Source organism: Vipera ursinii, assembly GCF_947247035.1.
Source record: "Vipera ursinii genome assembly, chromosome: 6".
NCBI classification, from domain to species: Eukaryota; Metazoa; Chordata; class Lepidosauria; order Squamata; family Viperidae; genus Vipera; species Vipera ursinii.
The window spans coordinates 75,186,366-75,201,430 of record NC_139515.1 but is presented as its reverse complement, the minus strand read 5'-3'; the positions used below and the strand labels follow the sequence as shown (position 1 = coordinate 75,201,430).

Here is a 15,065-nt window from a genome sequence, read left to right as displayed (position 1 = left end):
AGGATGGGGCTTACCATGAAGATGTTGGCTATGGAGTAAGTGAAGGCTTGAAATCTAAGGCCTTGTCCCTTGAAAAAGCAAGGAAAGAGGCTGTCACAGACGGATTGAAGAGGGCGCTAAAGTAAGAGGAACCAACGCATACAATATTTTTTTGTTGTGAAATACAGAATTATATTTTAAGAAGCAGCCATCTGTCTCTTCAGGTGCTTTGGTAATGCTCTTGGGAACTGTATTTTGGATAAAGACTACTTGCGCTCGGTGAATAAGCTGCCCCGTCAGGTATGTGGTGAGGGGAGAGGAGAGGAAAGCAGGTTTCTAGAAAAATAAAAATGCCAAATTCTGGAATGAGCACAAATTGTAAAATTAATAGTAACTTGCCTAATTTATTCTTCATAATCATGGGATTTCAGCTTTTAGCTTTTTCTCTATTAGAAATGTTTTCTCTTTTGTTATTATTATTCAGAACTAAGCCCAAAGTATTATGCCATCATTCTAGTATTATAAAACAAATACTTTTGTCTTCTTTTGAATAGGCTTCTGCAACATGCACAAATACACATGTACATTCGTGTAACTTTTATGTGGACCTTAGAGTATATTTTTTCTACCTTACGATCCTTTACTTATTTACCCAAAAGTTAGATTAATTGAACTTGTATTTATTTTTGTATATCATTTCTAAGATCACACTATAAGCTTCTAAACATGTCTAAAAATTTGTAGTTTTCCTGTTTCAATATCCTTTGCCACTGCCACAACATTAACCTTTATTTATTTACTTTTTGAAACCTATAATGGGATAACTGTAGTCTCAAATGTTCCCTTTTTAGGGAAGGTTGTTGAAAAGGTGGTTGGCTGACAGCTACAAATGGCCCTGAGTAAAGCGGATTACCTGGATCCTTTTGGGTCTGGGTTCGGATCAGAAAACAGCACTAAAACTGGTTGCACTAGTCAATGACCTTTGGAGGGCTCAGAATGAAAGCGGTGCAACCATTCTGGCCCTCCTGGACGGCTTTCGATACCGTCAACCATGGTATCCTGGATTGGCTTTGAGGGCTGGGAGTGGGAGGCACTGTGGTACGATGATTCTCCTCCTTCCTCTGTGGCCAGTTCCAGTCGGTGTTGATACGAGGGGAGAGAGGTCGAGTCCTAGGGCCTTGCCATGCTGATGATACCCAATGCTGTATCTCCACCCTCAGCCAGACAGATGATGCTGTGGCAATGCAGGACAAATACCTGAAGGCTGTAAGGGTCCAGATGTGGGGGAACCGGGTTTGATTCACCCTGGTGAGATGAAATGACTCTGGTTTTTTGGTTGCCCAGGTCCAGATGATATTTATAATCTTTGGATGGGTGGTATTTTCCAGAACTGAGCTGCTGTGCAACTTGGGGTGGTGGGGGTGGGGGTGTCTCCTGGACTCGGCTCCTGCCTGAGAAGCAGGCGGCAACCATAGTTTGGGAGCCTTTGCACAGATTTGTCTAGTGCACCAATTGCACCCTTTCCTTCACTGGGAGGCCTTGCTTATGCCTTTGATCACCCCCCATTTGGATTACTGCAATGTGCTCTATACAGGGCTACCCTTGAGGACCACCAAAAAACTTCCACTGGTCCAGAATGCAGCAGGATGCACTGTGATGGGGGGCCCCTGAATCTGCCCATTAACACCTCTGTTGAATGAGCTGCAGTGGCTTCCAGGTTTTTGTTTTTTTTTTGCTGAGTGCAAATCAAGATGCTGCTCATCACCTATAAAGCCTATATGGCATAGGCATAGGTTATTTCCAGGATCCCCTTTCTCTAAAGTCATCTATCCATTCTACCAGGTAAGATAAGGGTGGGCAAGCTCCTAGTCCCTTACTTTAAACATTGCCGTCCTACGCGGGCTAGGAAGTGTGCCTTTTCTGTGACAGCCCCCCCAAAGTTCAGCAGGCCTCCACCCTCTTAACCTTCCATAAAGCACCTGTCTTTCCTTCCAAGGGCTGGGATAAAAACAGATAACTACAGAATGGAAGCTTGACTTGACACCAGGTTGTTGTTGTTTTTTACATATACATTTGGTTTTAATAGTTTTACTGTCAAGCACAGGAAATCAGGAGTCAAAGCGGTTCAAACGGTTTCATGCTAACACCCTCTACAAGTGATCAAAGCAAATTGGCAGGAGATAAAGAGTCAACGGAATTCAAGATGGGCTGGACTTAGCTCTCTTGTGGGCGCAAAGGGACTCGAGAATGATGATGCGCTTGGCCCCTCTCTCGGGCACAACCCGGTCATCTCCTACATTGAATATGGTCTTTGATTTTTGATTGGGAACTGCCCAGAGTTTGCTGTAAGATGGGTGTCTGTATAAATGTTTCAAATAAATAATTTGTCATAAAAATAAAAAGCCAAAGACGATCTACAGGGTACATGGCACTAAGAGTAACTAATTTGCTTTAAACAGATAAATAACCACATTAGCTCAGTTTACGGCTAAAAGTGTGGTGTGAAGAGGCAAATTCTGCACAAAATATCACTTGTTTCCTGGGTAGCTTCGTCTCTGGGTTTGTGTGTTTGTTGGGGGGGGGGGATGCATTTCCTGGGCAGCTTCCCCCTGATAAATTCTGTGACATGCTTCTACTATTTTCTGAATTCCTCTACTTGAATGGCTTTCTGTTTTATCCTTTTGCTAGATGCCTCCAGATTTAGATTTGGGCAAAGTCAAAAGGCAGGACTTTGATCCTTCTATAGAAAAGGCAAGATATAATAGCTGCTTGCAAGAAGGCAGTGAAGACCAGAAATTCTTTTCCTTGTCAACCCCTGGCAAATCTCACAGGTTGGGTTCTCCCTTGAATGCTATTGGACAAAACCAAAACAGGTCAGCAGCTTTGTTCGATTTTTCCCACAGGTGCCTATTTTGAAATTTTAAACTTTTCATAATGCCATTAGAAAGTTGCTGTCAAACGTATTCTGAACTTTAATTTAGCAAGAAATTCCTGGGTGTCGTCAGATATTCTACTTTTCTTCTGGCCATAGGGAAAGAAAAAGTAATGCAGGATTGCTTTATATGAATTCTGTCAGAAAAAAAAGATAGTTTAAATGTTTCCTATTTCCTAAGGGCCTACAAAATTGGTAAAGTACATACCCAAGTGGCACATACTGTATATCCTATAGCAGATTTTTTTTCAGTCTGATGCCCTCTAGTGGTGTTAACATTCTGCTTTCAGAATTTATTATTATCCAGCATGAGTTCCTTTCTCCTTGGTTCATCCGGGGTATTCCTGGATCTTAAGTAAGTTATTAGAAGAAAGTATTATGGAATTGAAATTTAATATGCCATAAACACGCCTTGCTACCCAACACGAGGAAATGTTATTAATGAGCTACAAGGGATCATCCCCCCTTGGTTTATATTCTGTCATCACAGGAACTCACTGCCCTTGGATTATGATGCAACTCACCATCGGAAGATGCGACAGAAGCAGCTTCAACAGAAGTTCAGACAGCAGATGCAGGAGAAACAGCAGATCCAGTCAGATGTTTCAGGTTGCAGAACTAAAGATCAAGGTAAAGAGAGTTGCAGGAACTGGGTATGGCCACTCTAGAGAAAAGGAAGGACTAGGGCAGGGGTAGGCAACCTCGGCTCTTTTATGACTCATGGACTTCAACTCCCAGAATTCCTGAGTCAGCATAGCTGACTCAGGAATTCTGGGAGTTGAAGTCCATGAGTCATAAAAGAGCCGAGGTTGCCTACCCCTGGACTAGGGGGTGGTGACATGATAGCAGTATCCCAGTATTTGAGGGGCTACCACAAAGAAGAGGGGGTCAACCTATTCTCCAAAGCACTTGAAGGCAGGATAAGTAAAAAAAAATGGATGGAAACTAATCAAGGAGAGAAGCAACCTGGAATTAAAGAGAAACTTCCTAATAGTGAGGACAATTAACTAGTGGAACAGCTTGCTTTGAGAAGTTGTGGGTGCTCCATCACTGGAGATTTTAAAGAAGAGATTGGACAGCCACTTGTCTGGAATGGTATAAGGTCTCCTGCTTGAACAGGTGGTTGCACTAGAAGACCTCCAAGATCCCTTCCAGCTGTATTCTGATTGACCCTGGATAGAGGAGAATGTACGTATGTATATGATTAATTCCTTCCATTTGTCAATGGGAGAGAATGACCAGCTAAGCAAAGGTTTATTATACACAAAAATGCATAACCTGTTAACATCAACTAGTTTTACCATTACAAGAAAAAAAGAGGAAGGGAAATAAATAATCTGGAGTAATTTTAGGGATGCAGAGATCATCATGTTTAAACAGGAGGCAGTCAAGTAATTATAGGGGGCGACCTGCGCTCGTTTCACCGGGACCTGAAAACCTGGCTTTTCGATGTATCCGGCCTGGACTGAGGGGGGTTTTAGTTTTAAATTTTAACATTGTTTTATTGTTGGGCTATTATTAATTTAATTCTTTTTAATTCTATTTTTATCTTAATTTATACTGTCTTTTAAATATTGCCCTGTAAACCGCCCTGAGTCCTTCGGGAATAGGGCGGTATAGAAAACTAATTAAATAAATAAAATAAATAAACTCTATTTGACAAAGATTTCAATAGTTGAGCTATAAGTAGATTTTGTGAAGCAAGTTAGATATAGATTTGTAAGAAAATAAAGTGATGTGGAGCTGAGAGGGCTGGAAAAGGCTTGGACCTGAAGAATAGGGGAGTTGCATTGACTTCTGTTGCTCCTGAAACTTTCCCAGGTTCTATTGGATCACATTTGAAACCTTTTCCAATAAGTGCTTGAACTAAAACATTGAAGGGGGTGGAGAGAGGAATCATCCAAGTACAATGGCTATCCCAAAGTATTCCAATGGATTTTAGATTTTACTTGAAAAAATTATTTAAGTATACATATAGCAACTCAATAGGGACGCGGTGGCTCAGTGGGTTAGGACGCTGAGCTCGTCGATCAGAAGGTCGGCAGTTTGGTGGGTCGAATCCCGAGTGCCGCGTAACAGAGCGAGCGCCTGTTACTGGTCCCAGCTTCTGCCAACCTAGCAGTTCGAAAGCATGTAAAAATGCAAGTAGAAAAATAGGGACCACTACGGTGGGAAGGTAACAGCGTTCCGCGCGCCTTTGGCATCTAGTCTTGCCAGCCACATGACCACGGAGACGTCCTCGGACAAGCGCTGGCTCTTTGGCTTTGAAACGGAGATGAGCACCGGCCCCTAGAGTCGGAAACGACTAGCACGCATGTGCGGGGGAACCTTTACCTTTATAGCAACTCAATTCATTTGAGGGATGGGGGCAGGGGGGAGAGTTGAGGGCAGTGAAAGGCTATCATAGCTCTTCCTTGTAACTTCCTTTTAAAGAATGATAAGGAGTCGTAAATAGAACAGGAACATTAAGAATCATGAAGATTTCCCAAAAGAAAATCAATCAGCTGAAAGGAACCTTGGAGGTCTTCTAGTCCAACCCCCTACTCAAGGAGGAGACCCTATACAATTTCAGACAAGTGGCTGTCCGGGTCTATTCTTAAAAACCTCCAGTGATGAAGCACCCACAGGCAAGTTGCACAGTTGAGCGACCACTGATTCTCCTTTGATGAAATAAGGGAAAGACTGATATGCCATTTGTTCATCGCCAATTCAGTTTTACCTACCTTGATCCTGTCTCCCTGCCTCAAATCAGAAAGGTGGGTAACGGTTCCACTTTTTCAACAATTCTGTTCTCTGCTTACAGAGGCGTCTGTTCCCCCTGCCTTGGAATGCAACTCTTCTGTGCAACCAGAACCTGTTGTGGATGAAGAATTCCTTGCAGGTGAGTGTAAAATTGCTTTAAGGCGGTCAGCTCATTGTTTTCATGGTATTTGCAGCACCAATTATTAGGGAACCGTGTGCATCCTTTTCTCAGGCAGCTCCTCCCCAACACATCTGGTTTGATGCTGAATGCAGACGGGGGGAGTGGGGGAGAGAAGAGCTGTAGCGAAAGGAAGAAACAGCCAGCAGGCATTTATAGTGAAAAGTTACTGGGAGCAAAGGTGTTACTCATCCACATTCCCTTTTTCTAGAAAAACTCATGATTTAAACAGTCACATATCTGAGCTTGACCCTGAACATCGCCGCTTCCGTTACAATCCAGAGCCGTTGGGAATCAGATGCCTAATTGAATGATCAATAGTTGAGATTCTGGTTTTAATACCTGACTGGTTACAGATGATCCAGAACTCTGGGACTTTCCTTTGGAAGCGACTGATCACAATGCAGCAGCTGTGCCAGCCCAATGCTTACGGTCACCTCTTGGACAGCATGCCATGATGACTCGCAGCCGAACCCCACAAAGAATAAATAATCAGCAATCGAGTATAAAATCATCTTGGAATCTGTCCTCCAGTCCCAAATCCTACTTATCAGGTAAACCAGAGGTCCCTAAACCTTTGGGTACCAGGGACCGGTTACACGGAGAGAGGTTTTTCCGCAGACCAGAGGGGGCGTGGTTTTGTGTGCTGCCTACATCCCACAGATGGGGCTTTGCATGTTTGTGCGGACTGTTTGCTGCCATGCCGTGGCCCGGTACTGGTCCATGGACCAGGGGTTGGGGACCCCTGAGGTAAACTATAAAGGAGATAGCTGAACAAGTCACTTTGTCTATATTAACTACTGTAGACTATATGACAAATGCATGTAATAGGGGAGAACAAATAACATATCTCCTCTGTGAAAAGCAGCTAAAATGCAGCTTCTGAACTATGAGGCCTGTTGTATGTGAAATATAAAACATATAATATAAAATATAAAAATATAAATATAAATATAAAATATAAAACATATAAAACTGGATGGTAACCTAAACTGCGTCTACATTCTGCAGAAAGCAGAGGGGGAAAAAACCCTTCATATTTCCCAGTATTTTCAGCCAATGAATTATATCCAAGTCAGTAAAATTGTAAAGTAAAATTGCTTAAAATTGCAGTGATGAAAAATTAAACAGGATACATTTTATTGTAGATAAATAAAAGAACCTAGGTGAAAAATATTTTTTAGAAGGAAATCCTTTTCTGAACGACTGTTTTCTATTTCAGCTGAACGTAGCCCATACCAAAAAGGCCAAGGAATTAAAAAGAGAAGACTGGAGCCTGCATAGAAAACAAACAGACTTCAGCATGAGGGTTTTAATTCAGAATACATTTTAGCCCAATAAAGTTGCATTTCAAAGTATATATTCTAGATTTTATTACAGAAAAACGTGCATTGCTTTGCAGTAACTAACGGCTTAAAATGCCACTTCAACTCTAGTTAAAAGAATTAAATATTACAAATCCTAATATTTATTCCTTTATATGTACTTTTATTTTAAAATTTAAAAAGGTACTTTTTTAACTTTCTTCATTCCAATTAGAAGAGAGCAATTTTAGTAATAATATATTCAAAATATAAATGTGTTATAATGGTCTCACCTGGATATGAATTTGATGATCAGAGAAAATCATTTTTAATTTAAATTATAATTGTCCTTTCTTTTAATGAACAAAATCAACAAAACCAAGGTTTCCACCTACTCAAAGAGGTACAACCTGAAAATATTTGGAAGGTTTACTACTAGAAGTTTAGAAAAGCATGACTTTTTAAAAGTGTAGCGTGGAAGTCTAGGATGGAAGAGAAATATATCAGTCTTGGACTTTTTATGGTGTCTATTTATTGGTCCACTATTGGTCTGAGAAAACAAAAATCAATCAGAAGAGCAATATAATTCATATTGCAATCTATAATTTAATGCAGCATCTCATGTCATCATTTACTCTGATTTTGCTGCTTGCATTAAATAGGCAGCATAGCAGTAAATATTGCTGCATAAAACTCTGGATTCTCTACCACATCTTGGTAGATAGGAGAGGTAGCAGGTTGCTGGTTTTATATTCAAACTGTCATGTTTTCTAAGTCACTTGCACAAATATATATCAATCTATTTTGTTAGATTGACCAACTTTTCCCCAAACAATTCTTGCATGGAAACAGGATCAGTATACCTTTTGTTTCTGTTGCAAAAGGGAGAAGGATAATTGAAGCAGTTTTTCTGCGAGACTAATAGCATCAGGCTGAAATAAATTCCTTATCTCCAGATGATCTGTCGGTTGTAGTTCCACTTGACCAACAGCTAAGATAACATTGGAAAGGGTTTCATTACTATCATGTCACAACTGTAATTGACTTAGGAAGATCCCACATGTAAGAAGTTATGTAATGTATGTATATCATTTATATAACTTTCCTTGGTCATTCTTTTGAAATAAACTTCCTTAATTTTCAAAATTGGCCTACTATGTTCTGATCTGCAGATTAAACCAAAATTATTTGATCAAGAATGCTAAAATCATACACACACACACACACACACACACACACACACACACACGTGTGTGTGTGTGTGTGTGTGTACATTTTTTGGATTGCTAACAGAATTAAAGGGAGACTGATATAGCTATTTCAAACTTATTTATTCTCATCAGTCAGCCACACCCTTCTGAGATTTGAACCTGGGCTGATTGCACATTAGGCAATTGTTCTAACCCTTAGGCCACAGGCTCTTTCTCGCTTTGTTAGCTGAGAAGCAAGGGAGATATGTGTTAAGGGTTTGTTAAGTATTTAGAATACCTTGTTAGGCCCCAAACATGGGGCAAATCTTATTTCCTGTCTCAGATTAACCCAAGGCCATGGCTTTGGGTTAGGCTGAATCAGGAAATAAGATTTGCCCCGTGTTTGGGGCCTAGCAAGGTATTCTAAATGCTTAACAAACACTTAACACACACACACACAAACACACACCATAGTAGCCAAACACCTTATGATTGCTACAGTATATCTAGCTTCCTACATATAAATCTATTTTACAATATGCAATTTAAAATAGAAGAGATAAAGGAAATTCTCCTTAGCTGGTTTTAAAAAGCTAAGCAACATTGAACCTATTCAGTACTTGATTGTCTGGAAATGCAGAAGCTTTAGACTAAACTGGAAGTTTTTTTTTTAATGTACTGTTGCCAAGAAAACTACATGGGTATGTCTGTGAAACCCTAGGAAGTTGAAGGGGAAAATGTGCTGTATTTTATAAGGATGCTAAACTGCGAGAAATACACTCAAGATCCTAAGACTCAACTTTACAAAAAACATTTTTGGCAAAAGAAACAACTTCCAGTCTTGAAGCAAGGGATATCACAATATGACTGATATCATGTAGCTCCTATAGGAAAAATTGTTACATTGATTTCATTCTTTAAAAGCAACTGGAAGTGAAAGGCCATTTGTGTAACTGACTTGTTTCCTTCATCTTGCTGCCAAGATTACTTGGCTAAAAGAAATCTTCAGGAATTCTTCCACTTTTACTGTTGCAAGATCTGCAGCAACTATTCCATATAGCAATCATAAAAGTACCAAATAAAAATTGGAATTCAAGTACACTATACTAGAATTAAGTTGTAGCCCAGCAACATCTGAATGGCCACTGTCTTCCATTCCTGTAATAAATGAGGATTTCAATTACAGATTTACAGTACTTGAAACAGCACAACACTAAACTCCTGTAACACCTTATTCAGTTGTAATCAAGCACAAAGCTCCATTTTCTTATTCCCTTTGTTCTTGTCATATAATTCCTATATCGCAAGTTGCTTTCAAGGTTCTACATAAATTTCTCATATAGTGGCAGATTTATGAAATTACAGTGATCACATAAACTTTTTTTTCCCTAGAGGTATATAGCAACTTCTGTTCTAGTAGAGTCTCTTAAGATTCTAGTTTACTAGAGTGCAAGCTTGTAGTTCATGTAAACCATAAAAGTAAACTACCATGTTAAATTCCAAATGTCCTCACAGATCAAAGATACAAGATAGAGTCTTTCAAGAACTGAATGAATATACCAAGTCTCTTTAAGACCTGCTCTTCTATTGTCTAGTGTCAACACAGGATTCATTTTTTTACGCCTTGATGTGAGGTTCCAAGGGAGACTTTACAAATACTTCGTTATGATAGGCTTTAAAAAGGAAGATTCTTCTTTGGTATGATATAAGAATTCTGGAATGAATTTTTTTTTTAAAAAAGGGGAATGGACAGATCTTGGAAGAACCATGAACTTCACTAGGAGGGAACTGAGAATTTCAAGGGAGTTGCAAAAATGGGTGAGGCAACATGAGGAAGAATTATTTTTGTTTTTAACTGTTATGTCTCTGCAGAGTATTACAATTCAAAATTAATAACTTCAATCTTTGAAACCGTTTCCTCCCATTCACTGAATCTTCATGAACAGACTGAAAAGTGAATTCTGTCTGTCACACACATATATATATATATATACGTTCAGGTGTCTATTTTTGTTCCCAACCATGAAAGTTTTAAGATGTGTTGAATTTACTAATGCAACTTCCCAGTCCTTCCACGTACATCATAGATATGGAAGTTCACAATGCCTGTCGAAATCTCTGAAAACAAATTTTTTAAAAAAAAAACTCACAAAAAAAACCTCCTCATCAATGTAGCTAAGCTCTTCAAGTAACAGTACAACCACTGGTTGGAGACGCCATTCTTCTCCGAGCTTGAATAACTACTTCGTAGCATTCTTCACCTTAAGCCTTATCCAGATGGGTTTCCGGCCAGGGTTTGCAGCCCTGAGTTCAGAAAGGATGAGCCATCTGTCCTGTAACTCTTGCCGACAGCAGCAGGAGCTCCTCGCCAGTTAAGCTTCAGGGCACTGAAAGAACCAAATGCCAAGTGAAAATGAAATGCCACAGTTCAACAAAAGCAGGTTTGGTTTATTTGAATGATTTCGTTAAATATCTACAAAGAAGGTAACAAACTGCAGCACAAAGCGCAATTGTACATGAAGCGCAATGCCTGGATTTAGTGCAAAAACATACCATCAACTACGGCCAGGGAAGCCCAAGGTTTGAATTCATTTTATTTTGTTTTTACAGTGTACATTGTTAAATAATGTAAAGAAAACATCTGTAATTCAGAAACAGATCTTGTGGGGGGGGAAAGGTACTCAAAAGTGTAATATTAACACAAAATAATTTAACAGTTCAGTAGCATTAGTTAATTCTTCTAGACCTCAGTTATTTAATCCACAGGAGGGAAATCAATGGTAAATAAAACCAGTACTTGCATAACTAAGTGAAAAACCCAACCTCAAACATATTAATCCAAAATACCATCCTCGTGCAACACTCAGCTGACCGTTCTAACCATGAAGCGGCCCCTTTCGTCACTGATTCTTTACACTTCCTGCACATCAATTCATTTTCCTTTGAAGAATGGCCACCAACTCAGAAAGTAAAAGCTTCTCCATTAACAGTAGGAAGCCACAGCTTCCCCATATTCCGCCAAAATGGGGACTTTAAAGTCTGAAAAGGTGTTGGAAGCCCACCTACCTAGACTCCCGTCTTTCGCTTTTCAGCCACCATGCCGAGGCCTCCTTCCTTGACAAAGCCACTCTAAACCTCAACTTGAGACAAAGGGATGGAAAGACAAACCTGGGCATATGTTTGAGGGTAGAGTGAACAAGTACAGGAATAACAAATTCCCTGCTAACCTTAAAGGAACCTTTTTTGGGGGGAAGGGGGGGGGACATATTTTTTTTTACTTAGTATACAAACTTTTAGACCAGCAGTAAAGCTACTTCCAAGTACAAAATAGAAGTACTTTGACCCTTCACAGCCTGCTGCAGCAATACAGAGTAATACTAGTTGGTTGCAGTATTTCATTGGAATAGAGAACCCTGTGTGTTGAGTTACAAACCAAGTTTGAGCGGAAAGTAGGAGATACAGAACACCTACTTAGAAGGCAACAGAGTTACAGTCTTGGTACCAGTTTTAAGTCCTTTAGACATTTAACAAAAAAAACAAGTTATTTTTTATTTTATTTTGAGTGTTTCAAGTGTATCTATCCTTGGCAATGAAACCCACCACATGGAACATCTACTTCTGCCCTTTCTAGGTAGAATTAAAAGACAAATGAAGGGCAAATCCCAGGAGACTTTCACACTTCCCAGAGTGATAAAAGTCCAGTTTCTGAACACATATCTTGCCCCTCCTAAAACCCTTTGTAGCTTTCAATCAGCCTGCCCTTAGGAGCTGTCCTTTCAGACAAGCCATTTCTTTCTCCCACCCTCTCTCTCTCTCTGTTCACATTCAGCCCAGCTTCACTCTGGTTACATGTCATCATTTCTGTACCCTCCATCAATATCCATTGCTGGTTTTGCCCATCGCTCGCTCCATAGCTTTACCTTTTCAACGTTCAGCTGCAGTAGCTCCCCTCCGACACCTGCTCTAGACACTGTTACAGTACAAGCATCCAATGTTTTAGGCCTTTTTGGTATTTCAGTGGCTATGTCCAAAATAACCTCCCTCTCTCTCTCCTTTCCCTCGGTCTGACTAAAGTCTGCTAGGCAAGTGATGCTAACTGCAGAAGCAATAAAAAGTCCAAGGCACTAAAATATCCAGCAAGCATACTGGGAGAACAGACAAAGTATTCAAGTACATTAATTTATACAATTATACATTCACATTTATCTAATACAATGAAAATAAAAAGGAAAAAAGTTAAAGTGTCTCCAATTAAGTATCAGGATATAGCTAGCTTTTTTCCCATTTTTTTTTCTTTTTTGACTGTTTAACCCTCTATATTCCACTCATTTTTTTAAACTACTGTTGTCCAACAACATTTATATATCACAGTGTTTCCACATCAAAACTGATGGTAAGTACATGTCCGCAGGGAACTTTTAATTATTATTATTTTTCTTCTAAACATTTTAAATTGCTCTAATGCTGCTGTCAAAAGCTGTTAGTATCTTTTCCTGAAAGCAGGAAAGACTTATCTCAAAGCATGGGCTATTCGGCATGTCCATCTGTGTTGCTCACTCGCTCAGGAACTGTGATGTGATGCTTTGGAGGAAGGAATAGACAAGATGGTGAAAAAATGGACAGCTTTTCCCCTGGGCTTAATTCTTCAGAGCAAGGCAAACAGCATACTCAAGTTTCATGCGAAGGCTAACAACTTTCTTCCCAACCCATAGGATCCAGCCTCTTAAGTCATGTGAATTTTACAGTCAGAGGCTGCTGACTTGCATGGTGATTTCCATCTTTATACATTCTGCCACATACAAGAATTAGAGGAAGCATGTGCCATCTTAAGAGGATCCTGATCAATTTCTCCCCATCTTCCAAATGGGGGGCTTTACTTACTGAGAGCAGAGAGCAATGGTTAGAGGGGGGGAATCCATCCCTTTTGGGCACAAAGAGCCTAGCAGTTAATTCAGGCCCCAACTCCTGCCCAAAGGTCTACCCAGCAACGTGGCTGGGAATCACTAAGTGGTCCGCAGATTAGAGCCAGGCGGGTTGCTGATAGATTTCTGTAAGTTGCTGATGTTGAAGCTTTGTAATGAGGCAGTTCCTACAGGCTGGAACTGGTTTAAAGGCTGCTGTGCTGGACCACCTGTCCCACTCCAGGGGGCTACAAAGGGCACTGTTGGATAACCAAATGGCTGAGGGGGACACATGGCCTTGGTGAAGTGACCTAGGGAGGTAGCTGATGCTGCAGAGATAGGGGTAGCACCAAGAGATGATGTCATGGAGATGCAGAGTTGGCTTGGTGCAGAGAACTTCCTTGCCATTCCTGGACCCTAAAACAAAGAAAAACAAATGGAACTCAACCCAAAATCAAGCTATCTGAGAGTTGCTACACAAATTTCTTTTGTCAACTTTATCCAAGCATGACCCTGAAAAGTAGCTAAGGCACTTGGACAGTGCTGCTTAAAAGTTTGCGAACTCTTTTGAATTTTCATTATTTCTGCAGAAATATAACCTGAATGTGATTGGTTTATTTGTACAAGTCCTAAAATTAAATGAAGAGAATCACATTACAGAGTTGAAGACATATTGATTTATTGGGGAAAATGATCCGAAGCTACATATGTGGGTATGGTAACAGAGTATGAAACTTTGCTTTCAGTAACTAGTGTGCCCTCCTTGGTCAATAATAACTGTGACAAAACGTTTCTGCTAACAGTTGATCAGTCTTGCACAATCAGCCTGGAGGAATTTCAGTCTGTTCCTCTTTTACAGAATGGCTTCAACTAAGGGATGTTAGGGGGGCGGGGTGGTGGTGGTCTTCCTTGCATGAACTGCATGCTTCAGGTCTTTCTGCAGCATTTCTATAGGATTAGGGTCAGGACTTTGACTTGGCAATTTCAAAACCTTAACTTTCTTGTACTTTAACCATTCTTTGGTCTTACAACTTGTGTGGTTTGGCTCACTGTCTTGCTGAGTGACTCTCTTTCACGGCTAGATACCGTGACATTTTCCTGCAGAATTTGCCAGCAGAATTCAGACTTCTATCAAGCCGTCCCCCGGTCCAGAAGCAGCAAAGCGAACCCAAACCACAATCCTGTCACTCGTGTGTTTCACAGATGGGATAATGTTCTTATGCTAGAATGCAGTGTTTGCCTTTCGCCAAACATAACACTTTTCATTCAAGCCAAAGTACATTATGATCTCATCTGTTCATAGAACATTTGTTCCAACAGCCTTCTGGCTTATTCTCGTTGTCTTTTGCAAAATGTAGCCGGGCAGCAGTGTTCTTTTTGAAGAGTAGTGGCTTTCTCCTTGCGCTCCTGCCATGTACACCACTGGTGTTGAGTCCTGTCCTAATGGTGGTTCTCATGAATGCTGACATTTGCAAATGCAAGAGAGGCCTTTGGTTCCTTAGATGCTTTGAGATCTCTCAGAGAATTATACACTGATGTGATCTTGGTTGATCTCTTCTGGGGAAGGCAACAATGCTGTAGAATTGCCTTTATTTGTACTCAATTTGCCTGACAATAGACTAGTGGAATCCAAACTCTGGAAATAGGCTTTTTAACCTTTTTCAGTCATGATCCACATACCTGTGTGGTGAAGATCAGATTTTTAATTCTGTTCTTTATGTTCACACCTAATTATCATCCCATGGATTTAATTTCATGGACTCTTAATTTCTCCTTCAAATGAACTGATAATCCTAGAGGTTCATGAAATTTTGCCACACACAAATATGTAGCTTTGGA

General features: G+C 40.2%; 2 protein-coding genes across 2 annotated transcripts in view; one reads left to right on the top strand and one right to left on the bottom strand.

Annotated features, from left to right (window-relative positions):
* RAD52 (RAD52 homolog, DNA repair protein) overlaps positions 1–7,989 on the top strand; it is a 13,911-nt gene extending 5,922 nt beyond the window's left edge. Inside the window, exons 5-11 of the mRNA XM_083366821.1 lie at positions 3–121; positions 204–279; positions 2,668–2,852; positions 3,402–3,541; positions 5,715–5,792; positions 6,188–6,385; positions 7,054–7,989. Coding sequence (XP_083222947.1) covers positions 3–121; positions 204–279; positions 2,668–2,852; positions 3,402–3,541; positions 5,715–5,792; positions 6,188–6,385; positions 7,054–7,115 — 858 coding nt within the window. The 3' untranslated portion in view covers positions 7,116–7,989. The remainder of the gene's footprint in view (positions 1–2; positions 122–203; positions 280–2,667; positions 2,853–3,401; positions 3,542–5,714; positions 5,793–6,187; positions 6,386–7,053) is intronic.
* Positions 1–15,065, bottom strand: part of WNK1 (WNK lysine deficient protein kinase 1) — a 141,169-nt gene that overhangs the window by 4,531 nt on the left and 121,573 nt on the right. Inside the window, exons 29-34 of the mRNA XM_083366795.1 lie at positions 10,587–13,643; positions 7,999–8,126; positions 5,866–5,951; positions 5,635–5,765; positions 3,436–3,529; positions 3,120–3,261 (exon numbers count right to left, since the gene is read on the bottom strand). Of these exons, the coding sequence (XP_083222921.1) occupies positions 13,329–13,643 (315 nt within the window). The 3' untranslated portion in view covers positions 3,120–3,261; positions 3,436–3,529; positions 5,635–5,765; ... (1 more) ...; positions 7,999–8,126; positions 10,587–13,328. The remainder of the gene's footprint in view (positions 1–3,119; positions 3,262–3,435; positions 3,530–5,634; positions 5,766–5,865; positions 5,952–7,998; positions 8,127–10,586; positions 13,644–15,065) is intronic.